Source organism: Vigna radiata, unplaced genomic scaffold, assembly GCF_000741045.1.
Source record: "Vigna radiata var. radiata cultivar VC1973A unplaced genomic scaffold, Vradiata_ver6 scaffold_111, whole genome shotgun sequence".
Classification (NCBI taxonomy): Eukaryota; Viridiplantae; Streptophyta; class Magnoliopsida; order Fabales; family Fabaceae; genus Vigna; species Vigna radiata.
Window position 1 is genome coordinate 719827 of NW_014543596.1, and position 16311 is coordinate 736137.

General features: G+C 37.1%; 1 protein-coding gene across 5 annotated transcripts in view; it reads right to left on the reverse strand.

Annotated features, from left to right (window-relative positions):
* Positions 1 to 4078: 4078 nt before the first annotated feature.
* The window catches only part of LOC106754549 (E3 ubiquitin-protein ligase PRT6), a 30023-nt gene continuing 17790 nt past the window's right edge, over positions 4079 to 16311 (reverse strand). For 2 of the 5 annotated variants that reach the window (XM_022777979.1, XM_022777981.1), the window contains exons 9-18: positions 10867 to 10918; positions 10133 to 10772; positions 9287 to 9492; positions 8664 to 9205; positions 8480 to 8584; positions 7736 to 7802; positions 7465 to 7542; positions 6542 to 6610; positions 6122 to 6254; positions 4079 to 4687 (exon numbers count right to left, since the gene is read on the reverse strand). In XM_022777979.1, coding sequence (XP_022633700.1) covers positions 6141 to 6254; positions 6542 to 6610; positions 7465 to 7542; positions 7736 to 7802; positions 8480 to 8584; positions 8664 to 9205; positions 9287 to 9492; positions 10133 to 10772; positions 10867 to 10918 — 1873 coding nt within the window. In that variant the 3' untranslated portion in view covers positions 4079 to 4687; positions 6122 to 6140. Of the gene's footprint in view, positions 4688 to 6121; positions 6255 to 6345; positions 6453 to 6541; positions 6611 to 7464; positions 7543 to 7735; positions 7803 to 8479; positions 8585 to 8663; positions 9206 to 9286; positions 9493 to 10132; positions 10773 to 10866; positions 10919 to 16311 lie in introns of those variants that run through there. The other 3 variants (XM_022777983.1, XM_022777982.1, XM_022777980.1) reach the window with 2 other exon arrangements.

Here is a 16311-nt window from a genome sequence, read left to right on the forward strand (position 1 = left end):
TCTGAGAAAGGCTCCCCCTGATTTGGTAGGAGCTTGATGTTAGGATCCATAGGTGTCTCAACAGACTTACAGTTCATTAACCTTGTTTCCTCCAAGATCTCTAACGCATACTTCCTCTAAGATATGACAATACCATCATTGGATTGTGCTACTTCAATACCCAAAAAGTACCGGAGTTTGCCAAGATCTTTGGTTTGAAAATGGTGACAAATGTGTTGTTTCATCTGAGAGATGCCAAGGTAGTCACTGAATTTACCAAACCAGGCCCGAGGAGACTGTTTTAGGCCATATAGGGATTTGCGAAGACGACATACCAATCCAGATGACTCCCCCTGAGCAACAAAGCCGGGCGGTTGCTCCATATAAATTTCTTCATGCAAATCACCATTAAGGAAAGCATTTTTGACATCAAGTTGATAAAGAGACCATTGTCGAAGGGCGGCCATGGCAATGAATAGGCGAACTGAAGTCATTTTCGCCACTAGAGAAAAAGTATCACCATAATCCAAACCAAAAATCTGTGTGTAGCCTTTGGCAACCAGTCGAGCCTTCAAACGATCAATTGTACCATCAGGGCCAACTTTGATAGCATACACCCACCTGCAACCAACAACAGACTTTCCAGATGGTAATTGGACAAGCTCCCAAGTTCCACTTTTCTGTAAAGCACTTAATTCATCCAGCATGGCTTGACGCCAACCAGGATGACTTAAGGCATCACCCACAGACTTGGGAATTGACACAGAAGAAATGGATGAGAGACATGTGTAAAAAAGATGGAGATAACCTGTGGTAACTAAGAACATATAATGAGGGGAAGGGTTACGAGTAGAGCGTATACCTTTACGGAGGGCAATAGGCAGTTCAGACTCATTTGCTGGAGCTGGAGGAGACACAGGAGGCGGCACAGGAGGTGAGTCATGAGGGAGACGATTGCGGCGACTATAAACCTGGATGGGTGGAGTTGAAGGACGATCCTGTGTGGAATGAGAGTCTAAAGGATCACAGACAATAGGAATATCAACAGTGGTAGGTGAAGGTACANAACTAGAAGATGGTTGTGAAAAATAAAACGAAGATTCATCAAAAGTGACATCAGCAGAGATAAAATGACGATTGAGAGAAGGAGAAAAACACTTATAGCCCTTTTGTGACCGTGGAAATCCTAAGAAGACACATTTGTGAGATCTAGGAGATAACTTATCAAGACGAGGACTAAAATCATGAACAAAACATGTAGACCCGAAAAATTTAAGAGGTAATGGATGTAAAGGGTCTTGAGGAAATAAGACAGAGTGAGGGATTTTGTTATCTATGACAGAAGACGGCATGCAGTTAATGAGATAACATGCAGTGAGAACTGCATCACCCCAAAAACGCGAGGGTACTTGGCCATGAATTAGAAGTGTACGAGTTGTTTCAATGGGTATAGACCCAGGGACATAGAGTACATGATCAATGGATATAGACGGAAAAATATGAACAGTACCAATACCATGAGATGAGACTTTAGACCCATCAGCCATTGTTACCGAAGGTAAATTATCCGGACATGACAAGGAAGAAAACAAGGACTTGTTACCAGTTATATGATCAGTGGCGCCTGAGTCAAGGACCCAAGATCCGAGGGAGTGAGTCAGACCAACAAAAGGTGTACCTGTGCGTGCAACATATGCAGATGTAGTGGAACTAGATTGCTGACGATCCTCATACCATCTGAGAAATTCGTTGAAGACTGCAGTGTTATCTACAATATTTGATGAAGTAGGATGGTCTGCAGGCCGAGGAGGTGGATCAGAATTAGCCATTGCTACAGATCGAGGAGGACGTCCATGAAGCGCATAACATCTATCAATTTTGTGGCCTAGCTTGCCACAATGGTCACATTTTGGTCGTCCTTTACCTGGCTTGCGAGACCGACTTTTATCATCACGTTAGGCCGCCATAACAGAGGAATCATCACTATGAGGAGATGTCTCAATGACTGGTTTGCTCGAAATACGCAAAAGAGCAGAACAAGTAGAAGTAAAGTTGGGTATGACTGGAGAACCCAAAATCTGATCACGGACATGGGAGGAATCATCAGAGAGTCCGTATAATGCCAACAACATGAAGAACTTTGATCGTTGTTCCAGTTCTTCAGCAGGAGTGGAAGCAGGAGGTAATAGCTCATTAAAATCATGAAGGAGGGCATGAACTTTACCTAAATATGCTGCCATGGGACCAGGATTGCGCGGACCAATAATAGTGAATAGATCCTGACAAACACCATAAAGACGCTGGGTGTCATTCGTGTACAATAACTTTGCTTGTGCCCATACTTCTGAACATGTTTCATATGATCGAAACATTTGTTTCAGAGAAGAGTGAATGGTGGACTTTATGACGATGCATAGCTGGGCATCAATTTTCATCCAGCGGGAAGTATCCTCTATGGTAGCACTAATCACATTATCAGTAAGGTGATCTACATACCCTTGACTCTTCAACCAAAGTTTGATGTCGGATGCCCATGTTGCATAATTCGTGCCATCTAACTTGTCAATGGACAAGTGTACATTCACATAATTGGTGTATATTGATGAGGCACCAGCAGAAGAAGATGAGGCACTAGCAGAGGTGGTTGTAGACGAGGAAGAGGCCATGGAGAAGGGGAAACCCTAAAAACTCAACGTGCTCCGATTGACGCAATGACCATAGATCCAGAGGGCGAGGAGGCGATTCGGATGGAGAGATCGCCGATCAATTCTGGAACTCCGGCGAATCTCCGGCGAGGCTCCGGCGAGGCTCCTGCGAGACTCCGGCGACAACGACGGCTCCGGCAGAGGCTCCGGCAGCGGTGGCAGCGGCGGCGGCAGCAGTGGCTGCTGTCGTGGAAGAGGTTAAATCAGAACCTAAGCTCTAGATACCATATGAAATAGTGAAAGATATGAGGGGAAATCTCCCTTGTGTTGAATATACACATAAGGTCCTTTATTTATAATAGAAGAAATATGGGCTAAGCCCAAAATACAAATAAGAAATATAAACAAACAAACTAAAGATAAGAGATAAACTAAATATAATATCTCTAACAAGTGTCAATGTTTGGGCATTAGAGAAGGACCCATTCTAATTGTACTGGGCAAAGTCTAGAAGAAAAGTTTCTTTAGCTGTTATAAAAGGAAACCAACTTGTTAGTCATGAAGATTCTAGGTGCCTTTTGTGAAAGACACTCAATTGATCCAAGGGTCATAAGCATAAACTTGGCTAGAGAAACTGGAATAAGACTATCCATGAAGATATAGGTTGAAAAAGAGATTATTAGAGGGCCGCTGGCCGCCGACAGACAACAAAGACAATGAAAACAGATTAGAAAAACTCTGATACCAAATTGAAAAAATAAGACTGATTTATTATTCTCAATCATAAAAAATACATTCTCATACCCTCTATTTGTAATAATCTAATTCTCTTAAAATACAATAAAAAATCTAGTAAATCTAAAAATATAAAATAGAATAAAATATTATGTATCTATTTACTCTAATTAAAAATATTCTAAAATATTATCTCAAATTATAACACATATCTAATCGAAAGTGATCTAAACAATTGGGCAGAAGGAAAAGCGTCAGACAAATAAAAACACATTATATTCAAGGATTTTGTACTGATAAAATGATATTATATTCAAGTTCTTACGCTGCCGAATCAAGGGAAATTCTTACTCTCAATTCCTTCTATTTCCACTTTTGCAATTGTATCTACATATGATAACTAAACGCAGTAAATAAAAACACTCGTCATATTTCAGAATTTCCTTTTAAACTGTTTCAGTCTGCTTTTTCATCTGATTCTGAAAACAATTTTGAAATTTTCTTTCAGCAAATGAGCCTCGAGTGTATAGGTAATGTAGATATGAAAATTGACAAAAACATTTGAACACAATACAGCAGTAATTATCAGCCCTATTTGATTTACATACCTAGAAAAAGCTAAAGTTTTTCATGGTTTATTTAAAATATGAGAAAGCTCAATTTGAAAATCGCTTTCCTTCGCAATATCCACCCACTTCCCTAGGATAACTCAAATGGCATTTCAGCAATAGCTAGATAGTGTATATACTTATCTAGTCTTACACTCCAATCCAATCAATTCTCTAGTTTATTTAATTCACCAAAATACGATACTATTATCACAACCGACACTTGAAAATGAAAAACAACCCAAATTCACCAAAATACGATACTATTAGCATTGTTCTTCAAATATACTAAACAGGAAACATAGACAGTAAAATTCGGAGTATATGTACCCTGTATACAATATGCCCATAAATTGGCAATTGTCTTGTTTCCCCGACCTGCTTAGAGGGGAAGGCCCGACCAAACATCCAAACTTACTATATGAAGAATACATACAGAACCAATATAAATTGTCCTCAGACATTCTAAACCACTGATGAGTACGGATAAGCTCATAATTCCACGAAGTATACCTTGAAGCAATTGCTCCTCTCACAAGTATGATGATATATGTACACCAGAGTACCAACTTCATGGAAAACGTACTTTATGGTAAGCATGGAGCAGAAGAAAAGTTGCAGCTATGTCAGCACCCACAAATCTGTACAGCCATGACCAGCAGGTAGATTCCCCGACAGGAGCCAAGTTTTAAATCTTTACCCATCAACTGTGTCAATCTACTGACATGTGAAAAGAAATAGCCTAGTAAGTATAAACTCATGAAATTTCCAAACTACTTTACTTCGGTGCCAAGTAAAAAGTATATAATAAAAAATTAATATAGGGCCAAAAAACACAACTGATAACCTGCACCCCTTTAATCTACAGGTCATTGTCCAGAGAATTTGCTAGGTTCAGTGGTAGGGTACTGGGAGAAATAAATAAGGAGGTAGTTATAACCTCCTATTATATGTAGTCTGTGATTAGGTTGTTTTTCTTTAGTTTTGGATTGTTTGGAGGAAACGGGGTTAGGAGAGTAAGGTCCTCTCGAAAGACTTTGGTTCTGTTGTACATTGTTGTTGCGTGTTCCTACCATACTGGTAGAGCAGTTTTGTTCATAATAAACATACAAGAATTGTCTTGTATTTTCTGTAATTCTGGTTGCCTATCAGAATTGAATGCAGAGCTTTAGGACATCAAATCAACGAGTAGGACTAAATATAAGAAAGGATTCATGTTTGGCTCAAATATAGCAAAGGAGAAAATTAGTTACAGCCCAAAACGGAGAAAGATTGCCTACTTGTATTACCCAGAACCTTTTTAAGAACCCGGAATATAGGTTTTCCTGATTGCTACATAGGTTTGGTGTTGGCCCCCATGGTTGGTTGTAATATTTTGTATCTTTTTTTTTTTCTTTTTAATGCATGTTCCTCTAGAAGCACATGGTTGTTGAAGCTTTAGGATGCCAACATAGTAGGGATGTCAAAGCTTCATAATAATGATTTCTGGAGTGAAACCGTTTTATGAAAGAAAAAAAAATTATAGGATACATGGGAATAATGATTCTGGGTACAAATTAAATTCTCTACTTTTATTCATCATCTCTTGTTCAAAATCTAGAGCTTAAAACGAGATTTTTAATGATGAACTCTAAATCGTAATTGCTATGTTAGTATAGTAGCAGCTTTATGCAAGGGAAAATATGAAAATAAATTGTAACTGGACATTTGAAAGACCCGGATTCTCCCCTCACCCCTCTTGAGTCTATCCTTGTCACAAATGACTAGATCACTCAACCTCCCCTCTTAATTATAGTCAATATGTCTATATTTTTTCTACCATCTCAGCACCCTCAACTAAGTTAACTCCTTCACTAACAGACTTCTAACTAATCTATCAATGAATTTCTAGGGATATATGGATCACTGGATGGCATTCCTTCTTCCTATAAACCATAATGATTTTGAATTAATTGGTGTAAAAAACAAGTAGTCTCAGTCCAACAACTATTGACCTTTATCCAAATATGAAAATCTCAACATTTTCTTAATCATTTGAGGCAGCTACGAATATTTGTGAATATAAAGAGGCCATCCAATTATCCAAGAACATCCTTCCATGGCAAAGATGACACTGAAATTGCTACAAACAAATTTCAATTATAACATGCACACCTGAATGGGCTGTATATTTCTAACAGAAGACACAGTATGGAGTAGTGATCTTCTGATTAGTCAGGAGTGTATGACATGATAAATTAGCATATCTAGAACCAATTTCCCTCCTCCACAGGTCCAGTAAAAAGATCTGCATGCACAAGGTCACACCACCAACAGATTTAGCAGACAGCAAAGGAGGAAAAATGAGCATTTTGAACTGCAAATTCATACATTCAGACCTTAACACTATAGCTAAACATGTGGAATTGAACTAAACCAGGAAAAAGGAACCAATGGTGGTCTGACCCAGAACCTTGGAACTCCGGTCCAGACCATGAGAAGCAACCTAAGCAGATAAAAAACCATTGCTTAAAATGTTAATTGATGAAGAAAATGGAAAGAAAGATAAAGAATAAAGACAAAATATTTCCATACCATATAAGTTAAAGCAGCATAGCGTTCCTCTTTCAGGTAAAGAGGCTTGCCTCGTGACATTTCAAAATCCTGAAGCAAAGAATATGGAAATGGAGAAATTTAAAGAAATGTAAATACGGTAAATTTGAACTTCTTGGGTTCAGTTACATATCAAGTGCCAAAATCCTGACAGCTTAAATAGAATCCCAAGACAAGAATATCAACAAATCCTGACACCAAAATATGAGGTTTATAATTTTCACCCCCCATTTCCTTCTCTTTCTGACATTATTCTAATTACCCCTGGCTGGGTTCGACTTCAATTTAAACATCTTGAAGGAGTGTGTGTGTGTGTGGAGAGTTTCTGTTATAAACTCTAATGAAAGTATTATTGGTGAAAGAAATTCAAACAGAAAAAAGGGAGCAAATTATCCACCCAAGGGTTTCCCCTTTGGGATTCCCTTTCCTCTAACTGATCTACAGCTCAATTCCCTAAAGCAAAATTTCAGACTGAGCTCCCGTTCTTATCACCTTTTCACTATTTGAGCCGAGAGCCTAACCTTACTATTATAACCAGCTAAGTATTTATTTAACTGTTTTCTAAATAATTAGTGTTAAAAAATAAACTTTAAACCTAACTCAACTCTACCAAACTGACTTGTAAAATAAGGTTTGCATTCACGCATATACTGTGATTTGACTTTATCTCTAGTCGATGTGAAACTTCTAAATAAGATTTGTATTCACACATATACTATGATTTGACTTTATCTCTAGTCATGCGAGACTTCCAGCACACCCCCTCACACCGAAGAGGCATATGCATTTCACGCATGGGACTTCTTAACAATTATATAACTTTCTAGGTTCTCTCAGCTTCTTAGTTGCAGAGGAAAAATAATATTGTTCTGTATGTCAGTAAATTTGTCAAAAGGTAAACTTACCTCCTCACCAAAAGCATCTAAGTAAAGAGAAGGCCAGGGGGCTTGACGTGCAGATCTCTGTAGTAGGATTGTTGTTCTCTGCCAGTACAAATACAACTCAGTATATATTCAGTATCCAAGAAAAATAACTACTTAATAAAAAGCAAGGAAAAGATGTGTCAAGATAGCTCAAAAAGAAGATTCAAAGGACAAGATGAAAAGCAAAAAGGAATGACAACGGAAGCAGAGAAGTTATTCAAAACTCAATCAACATCAAGAGAGAATATGATACCCGAATCAACAGAAACACTCCAGTACCAGCTCCACAGGTTACTGCATGAGTTTGGCATCCACTTTCCCTTAAGATAAAAAAAAAAAAATGTTAATTCCCCTAATTTGACCATTATTATCATGTAATATGTTTATATCACAAGACTACATGAAATGAAGTTACATCATGACTTGGGTCTCCAATAAGTTACTTTTATAATCCTTGCAAAACAGTCAATAGTAGAGACTAGATATAACTACTACAGGAGAAAGACCCAATCCTCTTCATTGGGGCACCAAGAAAAAGAATCATCCTATATGATGATCAAATACGATTTTTTCCATGATTTGTCATTGATTTGAAACATCAAAACTAATGACCATGGTCTGCTAACTCAAAATCTTTACCACATTTGTAAAATGTACTTGAGAGAATATTATAGAAAACTACAAGATAACATCATAAAAATATAAAAGAAAACTTCAAGATAACATCATAAAAATATAAAAGAAAACTTCAAGTCTGAGATGAAATGGTGACAGGAACAAATCAGGCGGAAAAATAGAAAATACACTTTTATATATAGAAAGTTATGTTAGAGGCCCGAGTTAATGACATTCCAGCCAACAATAAGCTTGAGAAAGTAGTTCGGTTGAATCTAAACCAATGTAGAAAATTAAAATATAGAGACAAAACATTAAATGCTCAAAATGCATTTCCTGGCATAAAGAGTTCAATAAATGAAGAAACTGGAATGAAATAAACCTGCAGCATGATTTCCAACTTGGAGAGCACAATCTACCACATAGTAGGCACAAGGCAGGGTCTTCAAGAACGGATTTGCATGCAAGGCACCGCTGTTTGATACACCTGCTTGTATAGATGTTGTAAGAGTAAATGAAATAACAATATGGTACCCTACATAACACAACATAATAATTAAAAGTACCTCTGCAAAAGATAATGATAAATATTGGGCAATCTCATCAACTCAAATGGAACAGCAGGTGTTACATGCATATTTTGTTGAATTCTACCAGATTCAAATTCCTTGCAAAAATGATGACACCAATTAGAGACTGCAGTTCTTGAAAGTTCATCCTTGAGAACCACATCAAGAGAGGGAATTTTGAACATGTTCTCGAGTTCATGAATTTTAGTGACCTCAAACATCTCAATATTGGCATTGCCCATTGTGTCCTGTGGGACACTCCATGATCTATCCAATATATTTTCCTCATCACAAAATGGTGGTGGAATAAAAGAATAGAGTATCTTCCACAACAATGCACATCTTCGCAAATATGGAAAAGTAAACCTCCGTATAGAATCTTTAATATCAACACCGGGATCAAAATAATTGGATACAATGTACTGTGAGGCATTTGCAGACTCATTCATAACTTTATATATGTCAGTAATCAGACAACCTGAGAGATCTGAATCCCTTGATGATTTATGCTTAGATTTCTCATGATAAATAATTATAGCCTGCATCCAAAAGAAATTGTTTAAGAAACAGACACTCCGAAAGAGAACATATTTAGTTAAGTTGGAAGCAGTGTGACCAACCTGGGTTACAGATACTGTATAGAAAACATGAACTAGGGACAACAAGGATTCTTCACAAGACAAAAATGGGTGTGGTAGACAAAAGAGAACCCACATCAATGTTGAGAAAGGGTCATGGGCAAGTACAGGATCTGAAGCATGCCTCCAAAAGCTGCCAGTGTTAGACAGATCCATTTCAATATGCTTCAAGAAACTTAACATGTCACCTGTGGATATATATAGATATGAAATGATAACATTAGTAATATATACAGTTATGTGTAGGCATGTAAGAATGGAATGGAACAAGAGTGGAACATTTTCCTTTTAATAAAAAAATGAACCAAGGAGAACAAAACAAAACCACTCGAATTAATTTTGTCCACAGATACCTTACTGTAGAATCAAAAAAGAATCAGAAGAATATTTTTAAGCAAATTTCTACAGTGTAGATTGCATATAATGCGCACAAATAGATGGATCATAACTATTATTAGCATTAAGTAACTAAATTAGAAGCTTACATGAAAAATAAGCCCCCGTTTTTGGTAGATACAATACCTATTATCAGTTTTAAGTTTTAAGATACAATTCTCTAAATTCATGTAATAAGTAACTAAGCTAAGAGCCTTTTAATGTTCACACTAGTGGAGAACTTTGAAGCCTACAAAATTTCAAATTAGAAAATTTTTTCTTAATCAACTAATAAATTTATAAAAAAGTAATCCTGTTAAATGTGAGAACAGCAAAAGATGAAGTTGTATTCTTCCAGTTCCATATTGAAAAGTAGTATAAAATTAAATACACTAATAGTATATCATTTTGTGCTTGAAGCAAACAAACTAGGACTGAGAACAAGAATCATACCTATCCCAGAATTATCACTATTTCCATAACTTGGAGAAACCCCAGCACAAATTGATTCTGCAAAGAGTTGAACACCTTTAAATCTTTGTAAAACGTGAAGAGAATTCTTACTTCGTGTCTTTTGAACAAGTTTAAACATCAGGGATACTATAAAGCCACTTGAGGATTTGAGTTCTTCATACAAGGCACTAAGAGCATAGTTTGGAGTAAAAGAAGTCTTTCCACATCGTGCAGCAATTTCCATAGATGTCAAAGAGTACTTAAGAGTGTCCCACATCAACATTGAGTGGTTTATTCTTGAAAATCGTGATAACTTTTCTTCTTTGCAAGTGGAATACATTTTTGAAAGTACCCGCAGGAAGTTTTCAAGATTTGTTCTAGTTCTGTCAATGTGATGCAAAGGAATAGAATTTAGGAATTTAAGTTTCCCAACCGCAGTGGCAGCAGACTGCAGAAGCTTTAAGCCAGACTGCAGGCGAAGTGAATAAGTCAATTCACTTGATTCAGCTAAGGGGGGAGCAGTATTTATTGAACCAGTACTCAAGATGATAGATTGCTTCAAAGGCTTCTTTAATTCTCCAGGTAAAGTTGGCAAGACACAATTTGCAAGTCTGCGGCAAACAGGGCAGAGAAACTCTCCCTTGAAAAAAAGAATGAACATTTCAAAATGCAGAGTGAAAAGATTGTAGAGGCATCATAACAAAATGAAAATCGGTATTTAAAAAGACTTAAACCTGATCTGGGTCAACAATATGTCCTCCTTCAAAAACGATTCTTCTAACAGATCTGTTTGGTCACAAAGACAATAATTACTCCGTAGCAAAACAAGAAAAAATGACTATTGAGTCATTACTTTATAACCTTTTCTGTACTGCCTATATATTTGTGCAACATTTTAAGTACATCAGCTTTGATTTGACTGAAGAACTCAATCATCTGTACGAATAATGACTAATAATGACTGAACTTAAATTCTCAAACAGTTTTGGTAGGTTGGTACATAAAATTTCTGGTGAAGGAAGGCTCTATTTATTCCAAGGCCCCGAGGCAAGAACTTACAGTGACATAACAGAGCATCCCACCCAATGAAGGATTTGAAAATAATTGATCCTCCATAAAAAAATAAAATACATGGAGAATACACGAAGGTAATAATGAACACATGGATCCTAATCCATTAACATGACAAAAAGATTTATTCCAAGGCCCCGAGGCAAGAACTTACAGTGACATAACAGAGCATACCACCCAATGAAGGATTTGAAAATAATTGATCCTCCATAAAAAAATAAAATACATGGAGAATACACGAAGGTAATAATGAACACATATGGATCCTAATCCATTAACATGACAAAAAGGGAAACCACTCAAAGAAACACGAGCTCTACACCAAGTAGGTAGATGCTCCATCAATTATGTACCGAAGTATCGCACAAAGAGCAGCTTTCTACATAAACTTGGCTTCTATTCAGTAAAACCAGTTATCAAAATATGGTCCAACGGCATCACACAACACTCCAAAAGCTTGTTATAGCTGTTTCAATCCCCAAAATCCTTTTTTAGTTCTATATGGTAATAAACCAATACCATTATCCACCTATAAAAAATGTGGCACTTGAGATTAGAACAAAAAATATATTTCTAGAGGGCTCACTAGATCCCTCTCACAATCTTCTATTTATATTAAAGAACTGATACAAGAGTACAAGGAAGATTAAGGAACTACAGACACCTAGATGCAGAACTAGGTACTACTATAGGTATACCTAATAATAACTAGCACACTACACCCTAAGTAGGTTTAATGATGATACATAGATGTAACTATTACAGATTGTATGTACCAAGCTTGAAACAAATAAACTCAATCCAAGAACCCCTTAATGACTTGATCAATACACCTACGAGTTGGTCATTTGATCCAACAAACTCAATACATATTTCTTTTGTCAATAACTTTCCACCAATAAAATGACAATCAATTTCTCTAGGTTTAGTTCTCTTGTAAAACACTGAATTTGATGCAATGTGGAAAGCAGCTTGATTATCGCAATACATTTTCATAGTCTAGATGTCACAAAAGTTAAGCTCTTGAAGGAACTGCTTCACCCATATAAGTTCACATGGGCCATTGTCCTATACTCGACTTCAGTTGTTGATCGGGCTACCACATTTTATTTCTTACTCTTTCATGAAATAATGTTCCCTCCTAGGAAAACACAATATCCAATAGTAGACTATCTATCAATAGGAGAACCTATCCAATCTACATCACAGTATCCAAAGACCTGAATGCTTACTTTATCTTCATATAACAGTCCTTGCCCGGGAGCCTTTTTCACATACCTTAGAATGCGAATGATAGCATTCCAATGATCAACACATGGAGTCTGCATGAACTGACTAACCACTTCAATTGCAAAAGATAGATCTAGTCTTGTAGTGGTGAGGTAAATCAGTTTTCCCACCAGCCTCCTATACCTCTCTAGATCAGAGAATAATTCACCTTATGTTAATTTCTGATTTAGGTCTCTAGGACTATCTACCGATCTACAATCAATCATATTTGTTTCTTGTAATATATCAAAAGCATACTTCCTTTGGAAAATTACAACTCCATTTTTTGACTGAGCTACTTCCAAGATACTTCTTCCTCAAGATCACGGTGGAGTAAGGCATTCTTGATATCTAATTGATGAAGTGGTCAATGACAAATTGCTGCCATTGCAAAGAAGAGGCAAATAGTAGTCATCTTGGTTACAGGAGAGAAAGTATCACAATAATGAAGACCATAAACCTAAGTGTACCCTTTTGCAACAAACCAGGCTTTAAGCTGATCAATTTCACCATCAGGGTCGACTTTAAATGCATACACCCATCGACAACCAACTACCTTTTTTCCTGGCAGAAGGGGCACGAGCTTTTAAATATTATTGTGGTCAAGAGCATGCAATTTTGCAACCATGGCTTGTCGCCATCCAAGATGAGCAAGTGCTTCATTCACATTTTTGGATATAACCACAGAAGACACTAATGATAAAAGAGAATAATAGGAAGGCAAAAATCTATGATAACTAAGAAAATTATGAATGAGATGTGGTTTTCGAGTGGAACAAGTACCTTTTTCTAGAGCAAAGGGCCAACCTAAATTAGCTTCACCAAGAGGCATGGTATGAAGTGGCCAGGGAGAAGAATCTTGTTAGAGATATTATATTTAGTTTATATTGTGTTTATGTTAATTAAGGAAATATAGTCCCTATATGTTTATTAGGAAAACATTGTTCTTATTTTATTTTATTTTATTCTTACATATTCATTTGTATTTGGGCTTAGCCCATATTTCTTCTATTATAAATAGAAAACCCTATCTGTGTATTTAACACAAGGGATTAATTCCAATATATAATTTTCACTATATTTAACATGGTACCAGAACAGGTTTTCTGATCCATTTCTGTCCACCACTGCCCCTTGTCGCTCGCCACCAGCCGCCACCTGCAGCCTGTCCACTGTCTGCGGTCGTCGTCTCCGGCCACCGTCTCCGGCCACCGCCGCCTGCACCGTCTCAGGCCACCATCACCGGCTGTTCGCTGCCACCGGCCACCGTCACCGGCAATCCGCCGCCGCCGGCCACCGTCTCCGACCGTCGTCTCTGGCCACCGTCTCCGCCACTTGTGCCACTGATGCACCAACACCTAGTCCTACCTCAACTGCTCCCGCTATCTTCTTCTCTATTCTAAAAGGTCTTCAAGGACAGTTAGTGATTAACATCAAGAAATTTCAACACTAAAATTATGGGTTGAAACAATTTCACCAACCCTTTGTCAAATCTGTCAGATTTGTTTTTGGGTGCTTTGATAAGAGCTCATTATGATCTTCCACTTTCACGATCTGTCATCGGCGCACCGTCATTTCCGTCGTTCATCGTGAGGGGGAGTATGTTTCCAGCCAGGTTTTAGGCTTTCAGACTCCACTAGTCAATGATGGCAGTCCTTGTAGTTTTGTCGCTTCTAGCCACTACAGGCCCCATCATGATGGCAGTCCCGTTATACATGCCCCATCAATCACTGATGGTAGTCCCTGTATACAGGCCCCATCAGTCAGTGATGGCAGTCCCTGTAGTTTTGTCACTTTTAGCCACTACAGGCCCCATTAGTCAGTGATGGCAGTCCTTGTAGTTTTGATGCAAGCCCCATCCTTACTTGATGGCTATCTAGTCCCTGGAGTTTATCATTGTTCTCCTTTGTCAAAATCATCCCACTTGAAGTTTCACAATGCTATTTGAAGTTTCGCAGTTGTCCACTACTGTCCATAAATTGTTGTTAGTTGTTCGTCGACATGTGATTGCGCATCTGTTTGCCGCACACTCTTGAAGATAGATCATATATTTCAAATTGAGTTTATTTATTCCAAGCTTGGTCCATACAATCTGTATGCTCCAGCTTGAGGGGGAGTGTTAAAGATATTATATTTAGTTTATATTGTGTTTATGTTAATTAGGGAAATATAGTCCCTATGTGTTTATTAGGGAAACATTGTTCTTATTTTATATTATTTTATTCTTACATTTTCATTTGTATTTGGATTTAGCCCATATTTCTTCTATTATAAATAGAGAACCCTATGTTTGTATTTAACACAAGGGATTAATTCAAATATATAATTTTCACTATATTTAACAAATCTAAAGTGGAGGATTCACCATTTTCTCGAAGAGGTGGATTGTCCATCAAGGTCCTATGTTGGAAGATATTAGTATGTGGAGAGGAGGAAGCAAGAGGACTTTGATCAAAACTTTGATTGACAAAGATATTAGAGATATTGGACTCAACAACTTGAACATGAAGGACTTGTTAGGCAATGTGAACATCATGAACAAATGGAGAGAAGTAAGGAGTCTGTTTAAAAAATATAACATTAGCAAACTTGTAGTACTTCTTGGTTTTAGGAGAGTAACACCAATATTCTTTTCGAAGTTGAGAATGGCCCAAAAAGACACATTTGATAGCACAAGCAAAAAGCTTGTCTAGTCTTGGAGATATGTTATGAACAAAACATATATCGCCAAAAACTTGGGGAGATATGTGAAAGAGAAGATCATTGGGAAACAGAATGGAGAAAGAGACTTTATGATTGAGAGATGAGGAGGGCATCCTGTTAATAAGAAAATACGCAGTTAAGATGGCATCCCCAATGATAGACAAAAATATGGATACCAAGCAAAAGGATACAAGCAATTTCAACCAAGTGTCTATTTTTCATTTTTGCTATACCATTTTGCTACGGTATATGGTGTATGAGGACAAGTAGACTGATGTAATATACCATGGGAACTCAACATTGCAGAAAAGGTGGATGAAAAATACTCTTTGGCATCGTCACTTTTAAGATTTTGATTATTTGACCAAATTGATTCTTGATTTCATTCAAAAAGTATCTAAAGATGGGTAACAATTCAAAACAATCTTTCATTAGATAAAAACCCTAAGTACATCTTAATATTCATCAATGAAGGTAACAAAATACCTAAAGCCAAAAGAGGAGACGCGACTAAATTCCCAATATCAAAATGGATAATCGAGAAACTAGAATTACACATTGAGTGAGACCTTTGAGAAAAGGTAGATCTAACATGTTTTCCTAGTTGACATGACTCACATTCTAAGGTGTGGAGACTACTAAGTTTAGGACATTTTTTTTAAATTTTGACAAATGAGGATGGCCAAACCGATCATGTAACATTTTAGAACTAGGAGCAACAACACAAGACACCCTTGAACAAGATCCAAAATGGTATAATCTGTCAGCTTCAAATCCTTCTATAATCTATCTCCCCGAACCACACTTCTGTATAACAAAAGATTTGTGATAGAAAATTATTGAACAATTTAACATTTTGATTAACTGACTTAAAGAAATTAAATGAAAGAACAATTAGGGACAAAAAGGACAAAGTTCAAATTTAGGGTGGGAGATAGGGAAACATGACCGACTCCTTTTGAGGAAGTTTTAGAGTCATTTGCAAGGGTTATGAAATGAGACTTTTTCTTTAAAGGAAATAGTTGAGAACAAAGAGGTATTACCAGAAATGTGATCAAAAGCACTTGAGTCAATTACCCACAAATTTTAACCTTCTATGGATTGAGAACAAGTTGTTGAGGTTTTTGGAGATTGAG